Source organism: Calliphora vicina, chromosome 3, assembly GCF_958450345.1.
Source record: "Calliphora vicina chromosome 3, idCalVici1.1, whole genome shotgun sequence".
NCBI classification, from domain to species: domain Eukaryota; kingdom Metazoa; phylum Arthropoda; class Insecta; order Diptera; family Calliphoridae; genus Calliphora; species Calliphora vicina.
The window spans coordinates 65,692,946-65,719,282 of NC_088782.1; the positions used below are offsets into that span (position 1 = coordinate 65,692,946).

Here is a 26,337-nt window from a genome sequence, read left to right on the forward strand (position 1 = left end):
TAAGCCGATCTGTTTAAAATATGAAAAATCAATAGCAAAGAAGTAAAACTTAATAAGCAATATCGGTTACAGAGTTTTCATAATGAAACACAGATAGAATTTATAAAAGTTGACTATAAAGTATGTGAAAAACTGTTCAAGACATTAAACTTATGCAAATTCAAAGAGATTTTAAAACGATTAGTATTTTTTAAGATTAATAGAAATACACAAATATTTTCTCTTTTATAGTTCTGTTCTATATAAATTTTATGGGTACAAAACAATTGTACTAATTGATTTTTATAAAAATACTAGCTGTCGAAATCGGCCCAGCCGTTAAGGAAGAGTTCAGTTACTAACACACGTACAGAAGAATTATATATATAAAGATTAATCAAAATTATAATTGTTATAGGTATTTAAAAAAAAGTTTATTTAAAATGTTGTGAACATGTATTAATTAGTAGTGTTATTTATTATTACATTGAACATATTGTAGGTTTAATATACTGAAATAATAAAGTATTGCTTAATTCTAATTACAATTTGAGAAATATGGTTATTAATTGAAGTTTGTATACAAATTCAATTTTGTATTACATATATAATAAAGGTTAGAGTGTTAATATTTCGAGGATTTTAAATTGCCACTACTTAATGAACTGCGACCATTTATGGACCAATTCGAATCGAAACCACAAGCCGAATCTGAATCTGAATCAGCTGTCAGATTGTTGGGAACACCCAAACCCAAAGGCGATCTTAGTTGATTGGGAGTTGTGGGCATGCTGCTGTAACCGGAATTAAAATTTGAACTTGATGTGGAAGATATCGAATCTCGTGGTGAATCTGTGGCATTTGAGGATATGGACGAACGTTTGGCATTCTTTTGACGTTTCTTAACACTGTCCAGACCCTTGGGTGGTGGCATTAAAGAATCCTCATCATCTACTTCTTCTTCTTCGTCGTTATCGTTATAGTTTTTGGTAGTCTTTAGGCCATTTTGTGTTATGTTATCAGCGGAACCCCAAGATTTGTGCAGCATATCGTATTTTGTGGTATTAATGGGCACACTGGCGCGTGAGCCCGGTGGCGGTAGATTCATCGATGATGGTGGGTTCTTCATCGTCATTGTTGCTGATTTTTTCATCATCATCGGATGAAGATGATGCTGATTCCGCATCATACCACCGGGAGCGTGAAGATGATGAGGATAGTGATGGTGACGGTGATGGCGCTGGTGAGGGTGATTTACTGTTGATGCTGCGTGTGGATGGTGATGATGCTGTTGTTGTGAGTGCATCGTGTTCCCAGTGCCATTGCCCACTCCCAAGAAGTTGCTGAACGCTTCGGTCGTTTTCTTCACTCGCACATTCAAAGAGCCAATCCGTAGGAATCCCGAATCTTTTTCGACTAAAATTAGAAAGATGTGTAAGTAAAATGTTGAATTAAAATTAAAAACATAATTAAAGAGAAATTAGAATAAATAAATTTCGAAATTGATCGATATTTCTCATCTATAAGAACCGGTGCTTAGAAATTTTCTCATACAGTGAGTGACAATACAATGGAAACTTTTTACTACATAAAGTAGGTTTTCTATTAAAATATAGAAAATTTCAGCATTTTAAGGCATTCAATTTTAGCAAATATACATTTATAGAATGTGGCTATACTTATCATTGGAAAAACAATTTTTTTAATTTTTGCAACGTAAAACGACAATTCGGAATATAAATCATTGTTTATTAGGTATCATGTTTAAGCTTTAGAGGGTATAATACTGTTTTATGTATTCAGATCTTACCTGTAGGTTTTCTCTTTGCTTTGATTTCTGTAAAATTGTAAAAAAGAGAGAAATAAAATACGTTTTTATCAAAATCCATTCAAATAACTGTTTAGAAAAGCATTTATGAAATATATTAAAAGGCATGGAAAATTATAAAAAATCAAAGAAATCAATAAGTATGGAAAATGTTTGTATTTTTAAAATGTGCATGCTTGGGTGAAGTAAAAATAAGCCAACGAAAATATTAACAATTTAAAAAACAAAAAAACTTACCCCTATATAAATTTGTCATTGCAAAAATAAATCAAAAACAAATTCACAAAAATTTTAATTCCGAAAAAAAAAACAATCATTCCAAAAGCCTTAAAACTAAAAAAGGTTAAAAAACTCTCAGTAAACTTCGGTGTCATCTCTTTTTGCATTCAATAAACAACAGTGTTAAAGAGACTGTTACTGAACATATTTTTTTGCAGAGATGAGAGTAAATAATGACTCTTGTTAATAGGCAAATGATAAGAAAAATGGTTGCAAAATAAGTGTTTTATTTAATTAAAAATTGATTTGATTTTAGAAAATGTTTATAAATTTTCTTAAAGCATTTGAAAAACATAAAATTAACGGTTTTTTTATAAACACTGAACATTAAAAAATAAATTTTAATTTTTATTATTGTAAATAAAAGAAATAGAAATGTATTAAATTAATTAATTAAAAATCAATTAATATGGCTGGTGCTAATAAGCTTTCAATAGCACAGCGTTCAATACTGCCATGATTATGATTATCCACTTGCCTCCAGGTGCCATATCCACTGTTGATCAGTTGCTGACGCATTGCTTGGATCTCTGCGGATACACACATTTGTTTGTTTTTTAATTTTATTTATTAATCCCACGTAGAGTGATCGTAGAGCAAACAAAGAGAGAATGATAAAAGAGTTGGATTGTTGGATGGTGCATTAAAAATAAATAAATTTATATTGACATTATTATTATTATTTTCATACGATTTAAAAAAAATGTGTGCTAATAATGTATTGTGGTTTTAATAAGGATTCATGGATTTTTGTCCGGTTTATCCTGCTTTTTTTTTTGTAAATAAATTTGTAGAACAAAATTATTGGTTATCCAAGCAACATGAGAATTATTATCCTTGTCATCTAAGGAGCTTTAGTAAAATGTTTTAATAACTATTATTTAGTAAGTATTAAAATTCGATTAAATACACACATGTAGTCTATTAATTGTTAAAAAAAATAACATTAAAACTCGGTTAAAGCAAATTTCGGTTGTTTAATTCCTGTTCAAATCAATTTTGTTATAATCAAAATTACAGAAAACATAAAGAAATATTATTTTTTGGAATATCGTTACCTTAATATAGAAATGTTCTAACTCGTTTTTATTTTTGAAAGCCCTGATTTTCGTTTATTTTGATAAATGGTGCGCCATATCATATTTAACCAAAAAATCTGGACTTAAAAAAAATACGAGTTAGGGCCTTTCTATATTAAGGTAACTATCGTTAACCAAGTTTTAGAGTGATACGTCATGCAAAAGTAAAAGTGAACTTTAATGAATCTACTTACAAAAGATGGATTTGTATTACAATTAAAATAGTTACTAACTAGTTTGAGTAATCAGTAACAAAATTCATTCATGATATCAGAGAATCGAGAGATCTTAATTTAGTTTGTTGGAGTACACAAATACCCGAGTTCAAAGTTGAATATTGAAAAAAATTATAGAATTTTGTTATTTCCCTGCAGGGAATGCCAATAGTGAATTTGTAGTGATTTACTAGTGACATTGTCAGTAGAACTACAACCATATGTACCCCAGCCAAATTAATCTTCTATTGACATTTAACATTAGCTTGTCATTCCACCAGTAGACTGTATCACTAATGACTAGGTAGTTATTTTCTATACATATTGACTGCACAGAATAATAAAAAAAAAAAACGAAACTATTGACGCGTTCGTTGACAATGTCACCAGAAATATGTACATTAGAACTGTCTCTAAATATTGACAAAAATAATATTTAATGCCAAAAGTATCCTCCCAGTCAGAGCTTTTGATTCAGATTTTAATCAATTTCTTTATCATAAATAGACTTTTGGTTTTCTAATAAAAATCGTTGCCTAATTAAAAATAAATACAATTTTTCCAATTTACAAAATTGAACCAAATCATGTGATGAAAATCGATCGATTTGAAAAACTGTGACGAAGTTCGATCGATTTCAAGAATAAATCAAGCCCGAATAATTTAACAAAATTTATAAATATGATATTGAAATTCTAAGGTATCTTATGTATAAATAGGTCACACGTTTTCTTGTGGTACACAAAATAAAAATTGTTTCAAAACTCTTTCCATAAAAGTGGTAAAAAGCGTTTTAAAAATGGTCGAATTTCAGCCACCGGGCAATCCTAGTAAAAATTAATGTTTAAACAATTTACGAAAATAATTAACAATGTCTAGTTATTTTTTAACCTAAAGTTATAAAAATATAAAAAATACTTTCTAACAAATGTTTCCAATATTTTTATTCCTTCCCAATAATATGTTTTCTTAAGGTCCTCAAAATAGGCTATTGATTCACAGATAAACTCTTCATTCCTGGCAAATCTCTTAACGCAGAGGCATTTCTTCAGATTTGGAAATCGGGAATAGTCGATATATCTGGGGAATTTGATGGATTTGGTAGCAGTTTGCAGGAGATCGTTTTACCCTTTTGAAGGAATCTATGTGAAAGTATCCCAAAAACTGCGACCGAGGCGATCAATTTTAAATCACTCTTTTAAATGTGATCACAGGGTTGCGCTTATAGTCGAATGTGAGTAATCACGGTACCCATCACGCGGATGGATTACTCATGTTCACGCTTAGGTGTGATTATTACAGCCTCAGCCACCTCACGCACTTTTATTCTACAATCGTCCAATAAAATTTCATGGATTTTATCGACGATTTCCGCCATGACCACCTTTTTTGGACTACTAGTAGGTTGGTCCTATAATCAGAATTGATATGCGGAAACAATCAGCCCAATTATGAAAAAAATTCCCCGGTAGTTTTTTCCCCTTTTCTTATTTTTAACCTTGAATTTGAATATGAAAAATGGGAAAAGGGAAAAAACTACCGGGAATTTTTTTTCATAATTGGGCTGAATGATTCTAAATGCAGAGGAAAGCATGTCACTTAGATGGCGTTGTAAAATAGAATCAACGTATTAAATTGACCAGATCTCAATCCCATAGAGAACCTATGGCATTATGTAGAGCAACACATTACAGCTGTTAAACCCAAACATTTTACTGATTTATGGACAGACTACTTAAGGAATGCTGTCAGGAGATGTGCAGTTGTTATAAAGAATAAGGGTTATATACTAAGTTTTAAATAAAATAAAATAGTAGTTTTTTTTTATTTGTGCCAATTTACAGTTCAGTAATTATTTTTGAGTTTGTTCTATTTTGACAAAAAATAAACGAATTGAAACGAACAAAACTGATATAAAATAACGTTTGGACTACGAGTGATTCATTAGGACATAAAAATTATTAAAATAATAAATATGTAACAAAAAATTTGGTTTGGAAAAGTACACATAAGTAATGTGCTAAAATTATGTCCACCTCGGTATATGGTAATAAACATGTAACATCGCCTTTGCCTAAAACTCTTTCGTTCAAATACAATATTCTGAAAATGCCTCTACTTATTTTGCCATAGACCTGTCACTTTATGACATAGAGAAATATACATAGAGTGGAAACTAGAAACAAAAAACTCAAACAAATTACACATACGACGGTTTATATTTGGTTTTCATATAGTTTTTTTTACTAATACTTTATTACCACTTAGGTTTTGGAAAACTGAGTTAGGTCTTTGACAGGAGAGCTTTATGAAACCAAATTTATCAAAATTTCGATACTCATACATTTGGACGTAGCGTTAACATTGTTAAATCTGAAGTAAATTTTTTAGCCGACGATTCTTAAGTAAATAATTTGGTAATTAAACAAAATACATATGGCCTAAACTGCTATATTAGTAAAGGCATTAATGTAACTCTTTTTAATTTTAATTCTTATATAAATAATAAAATAAAAAGAATAATCCTTCTCTCAATGAAATATAAAAAACTAAATTTCTAATTAATCAAAATGTTTGAAAAATTATACAACAATAGAATACCAACTGTGAATCGACTAATTTGTTAAGCGATTAGGAAAATTAGCCAGTTTTAAACCAGAGGCAGTCTAATGAATTCCAGTAAAAAAATAATAAAATAAAAGCTTAATTATTCAGCCACCTTAAAATGTGTATTAAATTACATATTAGCAATAAATTCGGCAAGAACTTTAGAAACTGCACATTATTTAAACACTAATTTTGTTTTTTTTTTTAATAAAATAAATAAGGAATTTGTGTTATTAATAAATTATAATAAACAATTTAGCAAAATATTACAAATATAATTAAATGTTGTTATAAACTGATAGATAAGCCAGTATTAAAAAATAAACAATGAAAATAAATTTTAAATAAAAGCATGCGTTAAAAATAAACAAATAAACCAATTAATTAAAAGTTTTAAAACAATAAAATATAATACATAATAATATTAAAAAATAAAGACAATTTTAAAAGAAATTAATAAACTTTTTTTGTGGTGGTGGGAACTATTATTTCCTGTTGTTGTTTTTGTTTTAGCAACTACATAAACTTGCACAATAATTTAGTATTGTTGGTGTTAAGAGAGAGGAGAGAACAAAAAAAAAAGAACGGAATCATTCCATTACAGTTTGGTTAGTAACACTATCTGGATTATTGTTGCTTCTGGAGGAGGTAGCAGCACGTAGTGTTTTGCGCAAAAAGCTCTCCTTGCGACGAGCCACCGTGCCGTGACGTATGTCTTTGGGCGAAAGACTGCGTGGTGTCGATTCGGGCGAACTTTGCGGTGATGCCAACAACATGTCACAGGGAATCAAGTTGTCATCATCGAAATCGTATTTCACCGATTGTATGGCCGATTTCTTTTGACGTCGCATTGAGGATGTTTGCGTTAGTAGGGATTGGGTGCGTGTTAGAGGACTGGTTAGTTGTGAGCGTTTTTTGCCGCGCACCAAAGCACTACCGACTGTACCGCCTCCAATAGCAAGTTTGCCACTACCAGAGCCGTTCTTCATATTAGGTGGTAGTTGAAAGTGATAGTTGTTGTTAAGTTCGTTGAGGAGAAACTTTGAGCAATACTCACTGCTGTAGGTGGATGCCGAAACACTTGTCTGTTGTTTGCTGTAGTCCAATGGCTTGTTGCCGGCCCAGTCGAGCAGATCACGATTGGCCTCTGGAAGGAGATGATAAATAAAATATGTTAATTGCACTTCATTATTATATTTTTAATTAGATGTTATGTTAATTAAGAGAATTATACTGTAAGTTTTTGAAAATTTCTAATTTTTCTGTCCATTTCAAGGTGTTTCCAATCAAAGTTCAGGAAGAATTAGTTCTGAATTTTATTTTTATACCCACCATCAAAAAAGATGGGGGTATATTGATTTTGTCATTCCGTTTGTACACAAGAATATACGATCTAGATTTGTCCGTCCGTTTATCTGTTGAGGTCACGATAGGAAATAGCCGGCTGAAATACTCTCTGTTGATAAGGTTAAAAATGGGCAATATCAGTCCAAGATTTCACTCTATAGATGGCGTATCTTTTGAACGCGGTTTTTGTTTTTAATAACTTATATGTCATTTTGAAGGGTACATATCTGTCATTTATTCTCACTTAGTTATTAAACATTATAGTGTAAAAAATCATGGTTTTTTTGCTTCGAAAATGTCGAATTTTTTGCCAAAAATCCGTCCGATTGCTCACCAAAGCTTATGACGAATGTGTTCCATCGGTTTTATCGTGATTGTTTGTTCTGTTTGGAAGATTTTGACACGCCAGCGAAAAAAGTTTCGAAACCAAGAATTGGAGGCATTACTCCATGAAGATTGTTGTCAAGCGCAAGAAGATCTTGCTAAATCATTGGGACCTACTCAATCAGCAATTTCAAAATGTTTGCAAGCAGCAGGATTCATCCAAAAGTAGGGAAATTGGGTACCATACGAATGGAAACAAAGAGACCTTGAATGAAATGCTGCTTGAACTCTATAAAAGAAATTATTTTTGCACTGAATCAGTACTTCCGATGAAAAGTAGATCCATTACGATAACCCGAAGCGTAAGATATCGTATGTGAAGCTCGGCCAACCTGTCGAATCGACACCAAAGCCAAATATCAATGACGCTAAGGCAATGCTCTGTATTTGGTGGGACGAAAAGAGCCTTATCCATTATGAGCCGATTCATTTGAAGCGATCATTGGCCGAAAAACGCACATGTTGCAATACCTGTTAAAAACTATTTAGGAAGAAGTGGTTGGGAAGATTTGCCTGATCCTCTTTATAGCCCCGACTTTGCCCCTTCCGACTTCTAATTGTTTCGATCGATGCAGAACGCTCTCTCTGGGATACGTTTCACTTCAGAACAGAGTATCCAAAATTGGCTTGATTTGTTATTGGCCTCAAATTGGCGCGGAATCCACATGTTGCCAGATAGATGGGAAAAGGTCATAGCTAACAATGGCCAATACTTATTCTACAAATGTTTCAAAATAAAAGCTAAAAATTTGAAAAAATCCCGCATTTTTAAGTTATACATCCAATATATATTTCTTAATTGTATCTAAATAGACTTTAATCTGATAAAATTGATTTGAATTTTAAATTGAAGTGAAATACATATTAAAAAATTCCCAGATATGATTTAAAAACATGTACAGGTGATATTTTTAAGCACTTCATTATAGAAAAATTTATTCGAATTTAGGAAGGCATTTAGAATTGCTTAAGAAGTCGTGAAAGTAACATTCACTTTAAACTACTTCGGCATTTTTTTTACTGGGTAATAATGAAAACTTCCCATTCATTATGAAAGGTAATTTTGATAATGGCATTTGTTAATTTCCGATTAGAAACTATAAATACCTACAATTCTAATGACTAATTCAAAATCAATGTAGGAGACCTAAATAAATAAAATTTATGAACTCAACAAAGTTAAGATAATAAATAGAATTCCCAAATTTATAGATATGACTTCCGATTAAATATTTACACACAATAAAAAAAATATAACAAAAAACAATCAAACGACATTACTAGAGAAAAGTAATTACGGGCGATAGTGGTGTGATCTTCAAAACGAAAATAAATCACAACACATTTTCTGTTTTTCTATTTGAGGAGTGATAATTAAAACGACTCCATTATGTCTGGCATAGAAAAAAATAACAGGCAACTGTATAAATATTAACAAAAATGTAATATTAACATGAAAGGCAGAGGCCGCCTTTATTTAATTGACGCTGATATTGCCATGGGGATCAAAGACTTGCCTCAAATGTACATACAGTGCTGGTTACAGCTATAAAAACAGCTTATTTTTCGCTTTAGCCAAACTTTAGAACATCTTTTGATAAAATATTAATGCGTTATAATATAGTTTTCAAAATTTTAAAAGTATCAATTTCACAGAATTAGTGCGGAGGCTACAGACATTTATTATCAGAATAATCTGGAAAATTAATAAAAATGAAAACGCTACCAAATTATTAAAACTTACTATGAAAATCAGTCATCGATTCGCGCAACTTATAGAAGACAGTTTAATCGCAAAATTGGCTTGATTTTGGTATAGGGGGTGAGACCACAACAGATCCAGAGACTCCATTACATCCAGAACAAGTAAGAGAGCTATATTCGGCTGTGCCGAATCTTATATACCCTTCACCAAATTATACTTCAAAATAAAAATTTTAAATATTTTTAGTTAAACAAATTTTTATTTTTTTTAATTTTCATTTTTTTTTGTGTTTTTTCAATTTTTTTTTTTTAATTTTAGCGAAAAAAACTTTTGGTGAAAAAAAAAATATTTTTTCGATTTTGACCCATTGTAGGTCCAACTTACAATGGTTTTATATACGTCATTGCAATGGTCTTTGAAATATCTATCATTATATATCCATATTGTCTTAATGCCTTAGTAATCCAGATATAGGTCAAAAATCGAGGTTGTCCTGGTATTTTCCTCATATCTCAGCCATTTGTGGACCGATTTAGCTGATTTTAAATAGCAGACTTCTCGAAAGCATGTCTGACATAATTATTGAAGATTTGGATACCGAAGATATCTTCGGTCTACAGAAAATTGATTTCAACAGACGGACATGGCTTAATTGACTCTGCTATCTATAAGGATCCAGAATATATATACTTTATAGGGTCGGAAATGAAAAATGTAGAAATTAATAAAAACGGAATGACAAACTTATATATACCCTTCTCACGAAGGTGAAGGGTATAAAAATGAACCGTTTGGTACGGTTTACACGCTTTCTTCAAAATTGAACGGTCAATGGAGTTCGTTACCGCAGCACTGATCCGGACGATATGTGGTTTCAACAGGATTTCGAGATGAGCAATACCAATGGTGCGTTTATAGTTGCGACAAGCAGTGTATAACCAAATAGTTAGAACAGTATTGAAGAATAAACAAATACTCGTTGTAATAAAAAAGTAAACAAATACTTCAAATAATCAATATTGAATTTGGCAATTAGTTTGTTACACAATAAATATTCAATATGGAAATGTGTTGTTCCTATTTGGGATAGTTAGTAGGAGGTGTTGTTTGTTTTTTTTTCCCTTTTTTATGGTTTGGAAAAAAAAGATAAGAAACAAATTTTGATTGACAGCTAAAGATAACAAGTAGAAATATTATCATGGAAAGATTCATTTTCTATTTACTATGACCAATATCTAAAGCAATTCAATAAAAGTATTAAAACAATATATTTTTAATAAAATAAAAGGTGTTACTTACTGTAAGTATTGCAGAGCAAAGCAAATATATCGGATCTTCCAAATTGCATGGCTATATGTAAAGGAGTATAACCCTGAAATGAAAAATAAAAATTAATAGAACAATAGAAAATATATTATTATTATATACTTATTTGTAAGCAACACACATAAAAGGATTAAATTATTAAAAATTTAAATGCAAAATCAGTATAAAATTATTTGATTTGTATTTGTAAGTGAAGAAATTAAATAAATAAACCAAACATGACAGATTTTAAATTTTTGAGAAGCGTAACAATTTTAAAACCCCTTTTCTACCTCTTTAAACATAAAAAACACACATTACTCTCACTTCCCTAAACCCTTGCTCACAGTCAGTCAGACAGACATACACATGTTCCCGTAACACACCAAAGTGTCAATCATTTCATGTTGATTTGATTTCTACATAAAACTGATTAAATTGAAGTTGTTTGAGCCAGTAAAATGGTACACAGCAAAAATCTCATACTCTTGAATAGCACAGACATATTTTAAAATAATGTATTCTCTGTTGATCACTTATACTTATGACGTTTTCTTATTGTGATTGATCTTTTATCGAAAAAGAAGACTAACATTTGCTTTAGCTTGAAATGAAAATGGCATTAGAAATGTAGGTCTATTTGTCTGCCATAGGGGATATAAGGGGGTTATGATCAATTACACAGTACAACACATGATTTTGGGACTCAATTCTGACAATTGCACGTGAAAGTAGCCCCAAAAATAAGAACTTCTGCATCATTAGTTTTGTCAAGTTGGCTGCCGTAAAAATTTAATGGCCATACGAATTTTTTTTCCTCAAGGTGGATTTTTATCACTTTTTCTATATTTTAGCACGATTATATATCGTATACCGTACGGAATATATCTTTTGTGGCTGAAGGAAAGTTGTAGGTATTGAATAGTAGAAAAAAAGTACGGAACATACCTACCCGAAAAAAGTGCATCCAGTGCCTTAAAAATCCCAAAAATGCCCATTTTTAAAATTTTTTTTACCAATTTTTCACCTTTTTTGCTCAATAACTGGATTACAAATCCAATTATGGACCGATCACCATGAAATTAGGTCGTGTGATTTGATTCTATATGAAAGTTATTTATCATGAATTTTGTATGTATACCATAATTTTTAACAGATTTATGCATTTTAAAGTGATTTTCGGAAGCATGTCTTATATGGGAGCTATGACTAATTATGGACCGATCATAAAAAAATATGGTACATATAATTTGTTCGGCCCAAGGAAGATGCCTGTTGAAATTGGCTGAAATCGGTTCATTATTTCACCTAGCCTCCATACAAATGTCCTCCCGAAATTGGACTTTATCGGTCATAAATGTTTAATTTATATATGTATCTACACAAATTTCGCTCCAAATAAGTTTTGTATATACAAAATTCATGTCAAAAAATTTTATTATGATCGGTCCATAATTATTCATAGCTCCCATATAAGACCCGCTTCCGGAAATCACTTTAAAGTGCATAAATCTGTTAAAAATTATGGTATACATACAAAATTCATGATAAATAACTTTCATATAGACACAAATCACGCGATTTTTAATTGATTTGTAATCCAGTTATTGAGCAAAAAAGGTGAAAAATTAGTAATTTTTGTTTAAAAAATGGGCATTTTTGCGATTTTAAGGCACTGGATGCATCTTTTTCGGGTAGGTATGTTCCGTACTTTTTTTCTACTATTCAATATCTACAACTTTCCTTCAGCCACAAAAGAGATATTCCGTACGGTATACGAGATATAACCGTGCTAAAATATAGAAAAAGTGATAAAAATCCACCTTGAGAAAAAAAAATCGTATGGTCATTAAATTATTACGGCAGCCAACTTGACAAAACTAATGATGCAGAAGTTCTTATTTTTGGGGCTACTTTCACGTGCAATTGTAAGAATTGAGTCCCAAAGCAATGAACTGAAAAATGTTGTACTGTGTTATGGACCGCTCCTCACAAAAGTTGGTAGAAAGATTTAGTTTCATATTAAACGTGTTTATGTCCAATTACATAACGATATTAATTACACTAGTTTACAAATCAAACATTTTTGTTTGCTCATGGAATGAATCTTATATTTTTGAGAAGAGCTAGGGACGCTAGTTCAAAATTTTGAGATATATGGGTTTTTATTTTTCACCTACCCTGAGTACTACTAATGCATACTGTAGTGTACCTAATTGTGGTATTTAAGTATTTACATCGTTTTTGGGTACTCAAAACTCTGGCGAAGCTACTAGATACTTTCAGAGTTGGATTTTTTTGACAAATTCAAAAAAAATGAACGGGAAAAAAATACTGTTTAAAAGTACATCTTTCCAGTCAAATCGAGGTTTTCCTATAACACAAACACTGCTAATTACATTAAAAAATTTCGTAAAAGCTTTAGATAAGACAAAACCAGAATTTCAATATTTATGCAGCGTGTTCCCGAGTCCTTCTGATGCTAAATTAAAAGAAGAGATATTTGTGGGTCCTCAAATAAGAAACATTTTGGGTGATACCAAATTTGAGTGTCTATTAACTGATGTTGAAAAAGCAGCAAGGAATTCTTTTGAACTTGTTCAAGAATTTTTGGGGAATAAGAAAAGTCAAAATTACAGAGATAGTGTTGCGAATTTATTACATAATTTTGAACTAATGGGTGTAAATATGTCCCTCAAAATTCACTTTTTACATTCTCATGTGGATTTTTTCCCGGAGAACCTCGGACACATGAGTTACGAACATGGAGAGCGTTTCCATCAAGATTTGAAGTTTTTCGAGAGGAATTATCAAGGTTTTTGGGATCAGAATATGCTAGGAGACTACCGTTGGAGAGTCGTGAGAGAGATAAATGAAAATAATTATAAAAAAGGACTAAAACACTTCACTTTTAATTTTTTTGTCCTAATTTAATGTACATTTTTATATGTTTCGTTTTTAATAAATATCTCAAAAGTTTGACGTCCAGGATTTTTTTTAATATTTTTTGCGATGTTAGAAGACCTAAATACACAAATCCCCATATGTTTCAATTCATGAGCAAAAGCCTTGTAAACTAGTGTTATCATTTTCTGAGAGAGGCCTTTTATGGGGGCAAGGAACAAATGTTGTCCGATTTTCGCTATATTTTACAATATAATTTTAGAGTACTTAGATCTAATTTGTGCAAAATTTTATCAGGATTTTCGCATAATCAACATGTTTATTATTGATCAGACAGTATTCCGGGGGGACAATTATATGGGGGATAGGTGAAATCATGGACCAATATTTTCCATTTTCAATATAAAAAACAAACCTGATCAGCAGAGAGTAGTTGTGATAAGTTCAATCTGATAGCTATTTTCGTGTTGTCAACAGACAGACAGATGGTCAGACGGAAGGACACAGCTAGATCGTCATACATATTTTATGAGGACGCAGAATATATACACTAATGTTGGTCTGCGACAAATATTTTGATGTGGTAAAAACGGAATGACAAAATCAATAGCTGTATTGCGCGTATAAAATAGGTCTGGTTTTTCTTTGACTTAACAGTTTATTTATAAACTTTACACCTTTTACAAAGCTGATAAATTGTTGGCATGTTTCTGTATGGAAATATTTGTGTTTAGTATTGGATGTATAATTAAAAATGTGGGATTTTTTTTTAAATTTTTTGCTTTTATTTTGAAACATTTGTACAATATACATAAATCTATTCTAAGTATTCTTTCGGGCAACATATGGATTCCGAGCCAAAAGAACTGCTCAACTTTTAAGGCCAAGATCGAATCAAGCCTAAAACGGATACTCTGATCCAAAGTGAAGCGTATTTCAGAGAGAGAGAGAGAGTTCTCGAGAGCGGGGCACGGTCTGGAGTATAAAACGGGTGAGGCAAAACTTCCCATTCAATTCATTCTAAATACTTTTTAACAGGTATTGCAACATGTGCCCGAGAGTTTCCATGATGGAATATTACGGTTTCTTGTCTATGGAATATTACAGTTTCTTGTCCCTTCAAACGAATCAGTTGCATTTGGTTCAGGTTCCTCTGATAGTCTGGTCAGATTTCAGCAGCTCATAATAGATAGGACCCTTTTGCTCCCACCAAATACAGAGAATTAGTTTAGCACCATGGATGTTTGGCTTTGGTGTCGATTCGGCTATAGTAATGGATTAATTTTTCATCGCAAAAAATTATTCGGTGCAAAAATGATTATTTTTTATAGCGTTCAAGCATCAGTTCGGACATGTAAAATGGTCTTTCCAGGTTTCTTGGCTTCAATTCGTATGTTTCCCAATTTCCCTGCTTTGAATGAATCCGCTTTGAAATTGTTCCTTGAGTAGCTCCCAATGATATAGCAAGCTCTTGTTGAGCTTTACAACAATTTTCATGGAGTAATGCCTACAATTCTTGGTCTTCAAACTTTTTTTGGTTGGCCTGGGCGATCTTTGTCTTCAAACAAATTTTTTTTCGCACGTTGAAACCGATGGAACACATTCACCATAAGCTTTGGTTAGCAATCGGTGTGCTTCAGCTGCACTTTTTTTCAAAATGCACTTGTTGGTACTAAATTCTACATTTTCGAAACAAAAAAATAAAAACTTTGTTGTTTACACTATAATGTTCAATAACTAAGAGCATAAATGACAGATAGTGCTTTTCAAAATGACATATAAGTTATTAATAACAAAAACACAGTTCAAAAGAAACGCCATCTATTGTAAATTCCGTATTTTTAAGTCATGTTTTGCATTACAACAATATTTTGAATACATAAAGTGTTAGAAATCCGTCAATTTTCGAATCAAAACAAAAGGATTGAAGACCAAAAAGTGATTTTGAAATTACATTTGTCAGGTTTTCAGTTATCGAATATCATTTATGGATCAACTTTTGAGGTGAGAGAATAATTAAAGTCTTTAAGTGTAAAATCTGTGCTGTTCGGTGGAAGATACATCAATTCGATGTTTTGAGTGAGTTAATAGATAATTGAGACTGAGTCGTTTTGGTAAACCAATCTTGGTCCACGATGTCATATGTTGATAACGAAAATACTAATAGTTCAAGTAATACTCAATGGCTGTCTGTAACAAAGTTGGCTACCGATTCGAAACGGTTAAAAAGTAATGCTAATTTAAATTATTTCGGTAATGATAATTAAGTGATAACGGTTATTTGGGTAATTTTAATAATAACTGTTATTTCTATCACTTAAATGTGTGACTTACATCATTAATAAAGTTTACAATAATTAAAAATAAGCTATATAAGATAGGGGTGGAATTATTTTCCTTAGTTTTATGTGAGTTTTTTGAACTTGATTTTCTCTAAAAGATTCATAAAGCTCCAAAAAAAAAAAATAGATCAATAACATGTTAGTTATTCAAAAAGCCCAATTATATAAAAAAAATTCCAAGGGAGTTTTTTCCCTTTTCGTTTTTTTAATAGGAAAAATTTGAATAGGAAAAATGAGAAAAGGGAAACAACTCCCGGGGATTTTTTTTCATAATTGGGCTGAAAATATTCCAAAAACTCGTGCATGTTCACGGCAGTCGCAGAATTCTATCCGATCGAAAATGGAATTCTTTTAGTATTTAGCTTTTTCACAAAGAGCAATAATAAATTTTGCAATAAAACAATCTTTCGTTTAAGTGAATTTTGTTTAATATTATTGGGTTTTCTTCTTCCAGTTTTAATTAAAATCTTTATTTAATTTGATTAATAAGCAAAACAATAATAAATGGAAATTGAAGCCATTCCGATACAAATGACAAATGGTGACAGTTTATCTCTTTATATTAAATTTTTAGTGGTTTTTTTATTTGTATACAATTAAATTTTAAAACCAAAGACATTTTTTAGATTTTTAACGAAGTCTACATTCTTAAAATTAAATAATTTATTCTAGGCGGGAATTCCCGGAATCCCGGGAAATGAAAAAGTGCGAGAAAAGAAAAACTCTAGAGAAAAACTCATCTAAATTTTTGAAATCAAAAATTTCTATTTTCCTAGCAGTAAAGGTATTTATGATTATATCGGTAACGGCAGCCAACCTAAATCTGTGAGATATATGTATAACCAAAATGTATGTAATATAAAATAAAATATTCTTTTAAAACTCTGCTCTGCTCAAACACTTCATGGTGTTACTGTAAAAACATTTCATTTGTCGCGACAAATGTGTTGCCAATTTCAATTTTCTACAATACTTTTAAATATATGCTCACACATTACGAATAGCATAGATTTGTATGTATGTCTGATGTATATTTAAATTTTAAAATTTCACGTTTGACACATAACAAAATTGAAATTGCAAAATGTTTCATACTATTAAAAACCAATACGACGTATGTACGTATGTCTATGGGTACGACAACAATGGCCCAACCCTTTTCTATACCTTCAGGTTTCAAGATTCGTTTTGGTTAAATGGATGTCTTGTGTGTTCCATCGAATTTTACAGTTTGAAATCTTTATATTAAAAGTGTCTCATGAGAGAGAGAGTGAGTTGTTTGGAATATAAAGAGCTGTTTGTAATAAAGATACGTTTTTCTTTTAATTTTTTTTGTAGAAATCCTAAAGTAACATGTTGCCATATGCTGTCTTATTAAGTTGTATACAAGTGTATATTAGAACTATTGAAATTGTTAGAAACATAAAGCTAATGCTGTTATATTGAAAACGACTGTATTGTATAAGTATGCATAATATAACTTACCCCATTCTGTGTTAGATTTCCGGTTGAATATAGTAGAGAGAGTCATGAAATTAATAGAAATATTTGTGTTAATATTTAATTGTGGTATTATTTAAAGTGTTTTAGAAGAACTTACCGTTTGAGCATTGACATCGGCCTTGTAGGTGCCGGCTATTAATTTGACAACGTCTTCATTGCCTTGTTTGGCGGCCCAGTGCAAAGCACTCTAAAAATAATAGTGAATGAATACGAAGCCTATTATTATTTTGAAATTTTATTTATTTTTTTATTATAATAATTAATTTCTCTGTGAGAAATGTGTCTTATTTGTTTTAATCCTACTAGTTGCAAGACTTTTGAAAGCTTTGATCAGATGTCTTACATATTTTAGGGAAGAATTGGTTAATTAAATGTATAATGCTTAATTTAGTATTCCAAATCAAATGAAATATATTCTCTTAAACATTCCATTAAAGCATTCGCCAGGAATTAATTCGTTGTCATAATTGAATATCCTTTGAGAGTTCATTTTAATAGAATTATTTCCTTATTGAAAATTTATTTCACTCAAATCCATTACAAATAAGCTTAATAAAATGTGTTGAATAATTTAAATTTTTTTCAATTCAAATCTATTACAAAAAGGCTTAAACCAATTTTTTTATACCCACCATTAAAAAAGATGTGTTTTTCATTACGTTTGTAACACATCGAAATTTTCATCGCAGACCCACATAAGTATATATATTCTGGGTCCTCATACGATTCTAAGACGATCTAGCTATGTCCATCGGTATGTCTGTCTGTTGAAAACACGATAGAGTCCAAACGAAAGGAGCTAGCTGGCTGAAATGTTCCACAAATACTCCTTGTTTGAAAATAGCCAATATCGGTCCATGATTTCACCTAGCCCCCATACAAATGTCCTCCCGAAATACTGTTTGAGCAGTCATAAATACGTTGATTATGTGGCTAATTAGTTCTAAGTACTCTGAAATTATACTGTAAAGTATGGCGAAAATCGGTCAACATTTGTCCCAAGTTCCCCCCTCAGAAAATTACTTGAACATTCATAAATTTATTATAATAATTAATATCGTGATGAAATTTTGACATAAACAAGTTTTATATGAACCCAAATCTTTCTACCAACTTTTGTGAGGATCGGTTCATAATTGACTCTACCCCCCATATAACCCCTATATAAGAAAAATATTTTTTGTTACATGTTGATGGTGGGTTTCAGCAGTATGTTGCTTAGAGTGACCGTAAAAAATCGATGCCGGAATTTTGTTCGTCTGGACCACACAAAACGATTCCCCTTTTCAGATATTGAGATAGCCGAAATTTGAGCTCGATTAAACGACGTTAACCCGTGCCGCTCGTCGCTCAAAGTTTTGAGATGCATTTTCAGTGGGGAAATATGCAATCTTTTCAGTTTTTGTAAAAATTTTGCCATTAAAAAATTACTTTTCAATTTAATTTAAAAGAATCGAAATGTGTACTTAATTGTCGTACTAATGAGATATAAAATACAAAAATTAGTTAAAAAATGTTAAAGTTATTAAAAATTCGCCAGGCCATTAACGTGTCTCAGGCCACTAGAACAAGAAATGTAGAAACAAAATTAACATATTTTAAGAAATATAAAAATAAAAGCTCATTTTTACCTAAAATATATCCATATTTACTTGTATATGAGTTTTTGTCATAGTAGGAAACCGTTAAACTGTTCACAGGTATGACCAAAAAAAATAATTTTTTAACGGCAGTTTCAGAACTCCATTTTCAAATTTTTAAAAATTTTGTTAACAAAATTTTAGAATTTTTGGATCATCACAAGGGGATTTATTGACAACATAATAGGCAATAAAAATGTGAAAAAAGTATGCCAATATCTCCTATAGTTTTTCCGTACCTGTGATATAAATTTTGCAATTTTCGAGAAAAACTAATTTTTTGGCCATATTTTGTTAATGTTTTTAATATTAAATAAAACCTATTCAGAATATTATAGTCCAGGTAATTTTAAATATATTCTGAAAGTTTTACTAAAATTGGAAAACCAGAAACCTTAAATCATGAAGGTCAAAGGTCAAATTTTTCAATATTTCGAATTTCTAATGCAAAGATAGCGAAATGTTATATAGTTTTGGGCCGATTTTGATGAAACTTAAGAAAAATATAACACAAAGTCTAGTATTTACAACAACAGCACAAAAATGGAAATTAACCCTTAATGAAACTTGGGGTTAAAATTGCTTTTTAAATTTATTACAGGTTTATAAAACAAAATGTCCATACAAAATTTGTTTTATAAACTTTTTATAAAATTTTAAATTGATTATGAATAAACGGGTAAGGATTAGGGTATTCATTCGACTAATGATCGTTCGATTAATCGAATAATTTCTTACGAATAATTATTCGAACAATTTAAAAATGGCCATTTTCGAATAACGAATAATTCGAAAAATTTTATGTAGAATAATCGATTAAAACGAATAAATGTTCATATATATTTAAATTTATTAAATTTATTAAAATTTTTCATAATTTCAAATTTAAATAAGTAATAATGACTCACAAAAATTGTATTGTTTCTGAAATTGTACAAATAACTAAAGACAAAGAGACAAAGTGTTCCGATAGCACCTTCTATAAATATATAAATATTACTGCAAGAAGTTACAATTCTAAAAACAAGTCTTTCAAAATTTTTAACTTAGGATTTGAACCAATGAAAATAAAAGATACGGAATAAAATATTTGCTATTTCGCGGGCGAAATGTTAGAATAATCGCTATTAATAATTAAAATTGTAACTTAGATTAAAGTGGAGATGAATGTGATGGAGAATGTGATTTTGAAACGGTCGTCGAAAGTGATATTGAGGATGATATTTATAATGATTACATTGAAATAGATGAAGGCCATGATCTTAAAATATATGTATATATGTGATGTTATTAACCGCTTACGTAAGTGTCCCAAAATTTTTAATAAATCGAATGATAAACACAAATATTGCAAACTAATGTTTTGTTGCAAGAAAAGCATGGAGTTCGTCTTATACATGATTTTGAATATCTTTGTCTAACATGGAAATAAACTTTTTGCGTATTTGTAAATGCGTCAATCATGCACTGCCTGACTTCAATTTAGCCACGTTCACTGACAATGATATCAAACTATGGACAGATTCCCTTTATTGTTTAATTCCCCAAGACCACTTTATTAAGCAAAGATTCGGCAACGTTGATAGAGCTTGATTTATAATACAATTTGTTATAAATAATAGTGAATAATTAATTTACTAAAGAATTAGTTACTCAATTTAAAACCCGAATTAATGAACGATATAAAAAAGTTCTTAATACGTTTATATTGTATTTGAATTCAGGATTATGTCCAACTAGCTCAAATTTTTTAAAGCATAGCTCCAAAACGGAAAAAGGGGTTTGCTAGTCAATTGTTTTGTAGATTGTTCGGGAGTTAATTTGATGAGAATATTTCTGTTGAAAATTTAATGATGGACTTTGTTTTCGAATGTTTTTTAACGTTATCAATACTTGAATTGTTAACTTTAACGTTCTTTTTTGGTTTTCTTTAACAAACAAATATTAAAAATCCGACATCAAAACTTCATTCTTTACTTTTTTTAAAAAAATTAAATTATTCGATTAATTTTAAACGTGTGCTCGAATTATTCGAACAATTTAAAATCTCTTATTCGAATTATTCGTTTTATTCGAACAAGAGAAAAATCGAATAATTCGAATACCATAGTAAGGCTACAAAGCAAGTCATTAATAAAGTTACGAATTTAAGATTTAAATTAGATAATAAAATCAAAAATTAAGGAGTTTTATCTACGATCTAGAGCAACTGATCTTTATCGGTAAATGTTTAATATTTGTTGCGAAATATCTATAAAAATATTAATATAATAATTTTGAAAGAATTATCAACAAATTGACACACATCAGGCTAATGGCGCGAAATATACAATTACAATTCTTGCCTAAAGATCCCGTACAATATGAGAATCAACACTATAATTTTGTATGTAAAACACTTATATGAGATCATGTTATAAGTACGAATAAGTACTCGTATTTTAACAATATCATTTTTTTATTGCAAAATTTTTGGGACATTTTTACACGCAACAGATTATTGGCAGATGATAAAACAATGTGTTAATTTTTTTCTGCCAACTTGTCGAATGTGGCAGTCAGGCAAGGCAGGGCAACATTTCGCATTGCGTGCAGGCAATTTATTTTAATGATAAGTAACCGGTGAATATTATATTTTTATGACTCTTTTTTTTTTTTGGTAGTTGTTTTGTTTAATATTGTGTGTAAAAGTAAAGTAGCAATTAACAAATTGCAAACGTATTATTAAAGTAATAATATGTCGCGTATTTGATTGTTAAAAACTTAAAAGCAATAAAAATATTCAAAGAGGTAACAACACAAATGTTGCAAAGGGCACAAATTAAACGAAATCGATTGTCGCCTAGAATTTGGCAACAATAAAAAACTGAAAAATAAAATAGACAATGAAGGGGTGCTTTAAAGAAAATGCAGGTATTTTAAATTCTTGTTTATTAACAAAAAAAAGTGAAAGTTTTCTTAAATTTACCATGTTCAGTATTTAGTTGTTTCATCAAAATAATAGCACTCATTTATTTAGAGTGTGTTTTTGGGGGCAACATACAAAAATTCTCTGTGGCATATTTCGGCCTAAAAGTGTTTGAGATGGATGCTTTTGTTTAAGTTTATCAGCGTTTTATTCAAAACTTTTGTTTTATAAATTTATTTAAAACTCTTACTATATTTGTATCAGATACGTTAAGATATGTTTGAATGTTTTTTTTTTTTAAAGCTATGTGCAACCGCCAGAGGCAGGCTCAAACATAGATTTGGACAGACAGTGCAGTGTAGTATAGTGGAGGCAGGCAGTAAGTAAGTGGTGTCTTTTTAACACACCAGATGTGGAGGACAATAGAATGAAGATTAAATGCCGACAACATGAGATTGTATTGATATCTTAAAAATAAAAAGACTGCAAACAATTTCAGGTGCTGATACAACTATTGATTTTGTTGCTGCTGCAATTTTTTTATGTTGTTCTTATTGTTATTGTTGCATATAGTTGCATGTAGTACGTAGTATGTATTATGTTGCAATGTATGTTTGGTATGTTCTTTTGGTGGACCGTTTCATTGGTGTTTAGATTGGCTGTATCAAAACAAAAGAGTTTTAAAAATCATGAGAAGCTTTCTTAGGCAGCGATATAATAATCAAATTTCAAAAGAAACTTTTCTCAAAACGATCGCGTAGATATACACTTGGAAAAATCTTATAACGCTTCTGAATATATAAGACAATTGCTGAAAATGTATTAGAGGACATATCACTTAACCCGTCAAATTTGAATTTAAAATTTGTATAGCATTTTCTATATTATCAACTAATTTTGTTTCTATAACACTTAATATTTAATAAATTATCGGTTTTGAAATTCTTCGATTTTTTTTGGAAACTATGGGTCCATTATTATAGAAAATTCAAAAAAGTACCCATGAAAATAAAGAAAAAGTACCATGAAGTATGCCCTGGAATTTTCACTCACTTGGAACCATATACGCCTAATTTCATATTTCTATGCCCATTACTACAGAAAATTCAAAAAGTACAATTAAAAAGTACCAAAAAGCCCCCACTTGTGGGTTTCCACATAAGCTTAATTCCATGTTTTTAGGTTCATTGGTGAAGACATTACAAAAAGTACCCCTAGAATTCTCACTCACTGAGGACCATATATGCTTAATTTCATGTTTCTAAAGGTAGGGTCAGACTACGCAAATTATTTGACACAAGATGTTTCATGTGTTTGATCAAAACTACATCAAATAATTCATGGGTTGATTTTGTGTTCACACTGTACACATTTATTTGCCATATTTGTTTAATCAAACTACACCGAAATACTATCAAACACACAAAGGGGAAAATATATTTGACTTGTGGTCACATTTATGGTAATATTTGTTCTAAATAATTATTAAATAAAGCTGCAAAACAACTTTAATTTCTTTCATCAATAAAAAAGACATTTCTAGAAAGTAAAATATTACCAGATTTTGCTTTACATTTGAAAGAATTATGAAATTTTAGTACTTTTATTTAAGCGTCAAATATTTTATGTTTCTAGTTTGAACACAAAATATTTTTGCACTGCAAACAAGAAAACAGCTGAATTTGGTCAAACAAATTTATTTGCCAATGTGAAAACACCCTGTTAGTTAATTTTTGTATGAATCCAGGAACCAACGTTAAAAAAATTATCAAAATTGGCTTAATAATTTCAAATATAATGTATTTTTCCGATTTTATCCCCTTTTTGGTACATTTTTTATCCCCATTGCGGTGGTAAAATTTTATTCAAATAAATTTCTGTATCGTGGTAGGAGCTCATAGTAAAATATTCGTATGGCTATGTCAAATTATAGAAAAACATATTTTATGAAAAAGTCCCAAAAATAAACACAATTTGTATCCCTTAAGGGTTCGAATTTCCAAATAGTACCAAACCTATATTTTTTATTTTTTGATAAGTAAAGAATACGATTTAAAATTTGATTCTATGTTTATTGGTTTAAAATATACACAGGGTGCCAAAAAAGTACAAAAATACAGTTTTTACCCGCTTTCTCCCCTAAAAGGTTCGAATTTCGAAAAAGTACGAGACACCTGTCAGCTTATTTTTTAAATGGAGTAACATGCAATTTTAAGTTTTTTTTTAATCTTTCTTATTTTTGAAGATATAAGGTTACCGAATTTACCCGTTTTTACCCTACCTAAACGTTCGAATTTCCAAAAATCCCTTCTTAGTGGATCGTTTTGGGGAGGAAGGAAGAACCCACAGTTAAAATTTCATAATTCTAGCTTCAGTCGTTTGGGCTGTGCGATGATGAATCAGTCAGTCAGTCATTCAGTCAGTCAGTCAGTCAGTCAGTCAGTCAGTCAGTAACGTTACTCTTTTATATATATAGATGGGTTTTATTGAATTTTTGCATAGATACAAATTTTTCGTATTGGAATTAAATTTTTATTTATGAATAGTTTTTAGTGAAATTTTACAGTTATTTTCGATTTAAAATGGAAAAATTAAAACAAATTTTTAAATTTATTTACAGCAATCCCGCTGTAAATAAATTTAAGAATATGCGATTTGAGAATTTTCGCCCTAAAGTAGAATTTTACATAAAAACAAGTAAGAAAGTATGGTCGGTCAAGCCCGACCATATAATACCCTACACTAAGTAAAAGAGCAAAAAAATTTTTTCTTTTAAAATTTCAATAATTTATATTTTTGAGTGATTTTCGGAAGTGGGCCTTATATGGGGGCTATGACCAATTATGGACCGATCACCATGAAATTAGGACGTGTGATTTATGTCTATATTAAAGTTAACTATGTTGAATTTTGTGTGTTTACCAACATTTTTAAGTGATTTATGCACGTTAAAGTGATTTTCGGAAGCGGGTCTATATGGGAGCTATGACTAATTGTGGACCGATCGTAACAAAATTTGGTGACATGAATTTTGTGTATATAAAACTTATTTGGAGCGGAATTTGTGGAGATACATATATAAATTAAACATTTATGACCGATAAAGTCCAATTTCGGGAGGACATTTGTATGGGGGCTAGGTGAAATAATGGACCGATTTCAGCCAGTTTCAATAGGCTTGTATCAAATTATGTATCAAATTTCATCGAAATATCTTCAAAATTGCGACCTGTACTCTGCGCACAAGGTTTACATGGACAGCCAGCCAGCCGACCAGACGGACGGACATCGCTTAATCGACTCAGAAAGTGATTCTAAGTCGATCGGTATACTTTAAGGTGGGTGTTAGACTAATATTTTTGGGCGTTACAAACATCTGCACAAACGCATAATACCCTCCCCACTATGGTGATGTAGGGTATAAATAGACGTTTTTTGAATGGACTTCGTCCCCTCGGTATCAACAATTCGTTTCAAGGTTTTCAACAAGAATAAGCTTATGGACTTGCATAGCTCTCCTTTCCTGATTTTGGTATGAAGAACATTTGAGTGGTTATGATAATAGTTGTTGTGGTATTCCCTTCATGAGAGTTTGGTTTTTCCTCATCCCCTATTCTTCCAGTTTAATAGTGTTCCTTCTTGAATGACAACATCCAAACTACAACTCCAGTTTTGAAACAATACGTTTACAATACATTTAAGCGGACTATTTATAATCCCAATACATTTCTTTTCACAGTGTATTTTATGAACAGAACTATATTAACATGTGTTTAGGCCTATCGATCGATGTATTTCATTTTAAGTCATGTGAACACTATGTTTTCTTCAAGAACTATATCAAAATAAAATGTTAAGAGTGGAACCTGTGGAAATACTCTCCTATGTATGTAGGAACCTACATGTCGTGGTCGTTGTAACATTGCGTATGGAAACGATGCAGCAACTACAAGCTCCTCCGTTTTAACTAAATTATTATGTTAACATGAATATAATTGAAACAAGAATTCACTTATATCAGGCAATTTATTTATTTTACTCAACCATTTTGGCATTAGCAAGCAGCATCCAACGAAGAGCAGAGAACAAACGGCAGTGCTTCTGTTGAGCTCATACAAGACTTGTGTACATAAAATTGCTGGACGCTTGGCAAATGGTAGGCAGGCAGCAAGGCAGTTAGGCTGCTAAAGAGAAGTACATAACAATAGCTGGCAATTGATGGCCGAACAAATGTGTTTAGAAGTACAAGCAGATTGCTTATGTTCCTTCCTACAAATATGCACTTAGATTTTATTTACCGATAGCCAAACTA

The 26,337-nt window shown here is 30.7% G+C and overlaps 1 protein-coding gene across 1 annotated transcript in view; it reads right to left on the bottom strand.

The window, feature by feature from the left end:
- Nucleotides 1-388: 388 nt before the first annotated feature.
- Nucleotides 389-26,337, bottom strand: part of LOC135955506 (uncharacterized) — a 64,417-nt gene continuing 38,468 nt past the window's right edge. Inside the window, exons 2-7 of the mRNA XM_065505856.1 lie at nt 17,575-17,664; nt 10,723-10,795; nt 6,581-7,134; nt 4,662-4,791; nt 1,790-1,816; nt 389-1,395 (exon numbers count right to left, since the gene is read on the bottom strand). Of these exons, the coding sequence (XP_065361928.1) occupies nt 605-1,395; nt 1,790-1,816; nt 4,662-4,791; nt 6,581-7,134; nt 10,723-10,795; nt 17,575-17,664 (1,665 nt within the window). The 3' untranslated portion in view covers nt 389-604. The remainder of the gene's footprint in view (nt 1,396-1,789; nt 1,817-4,661; nt 4,792-6,580; nt 7,135-10,722; nt 10,796-17,574; nt 17,665-26,337) is intronic.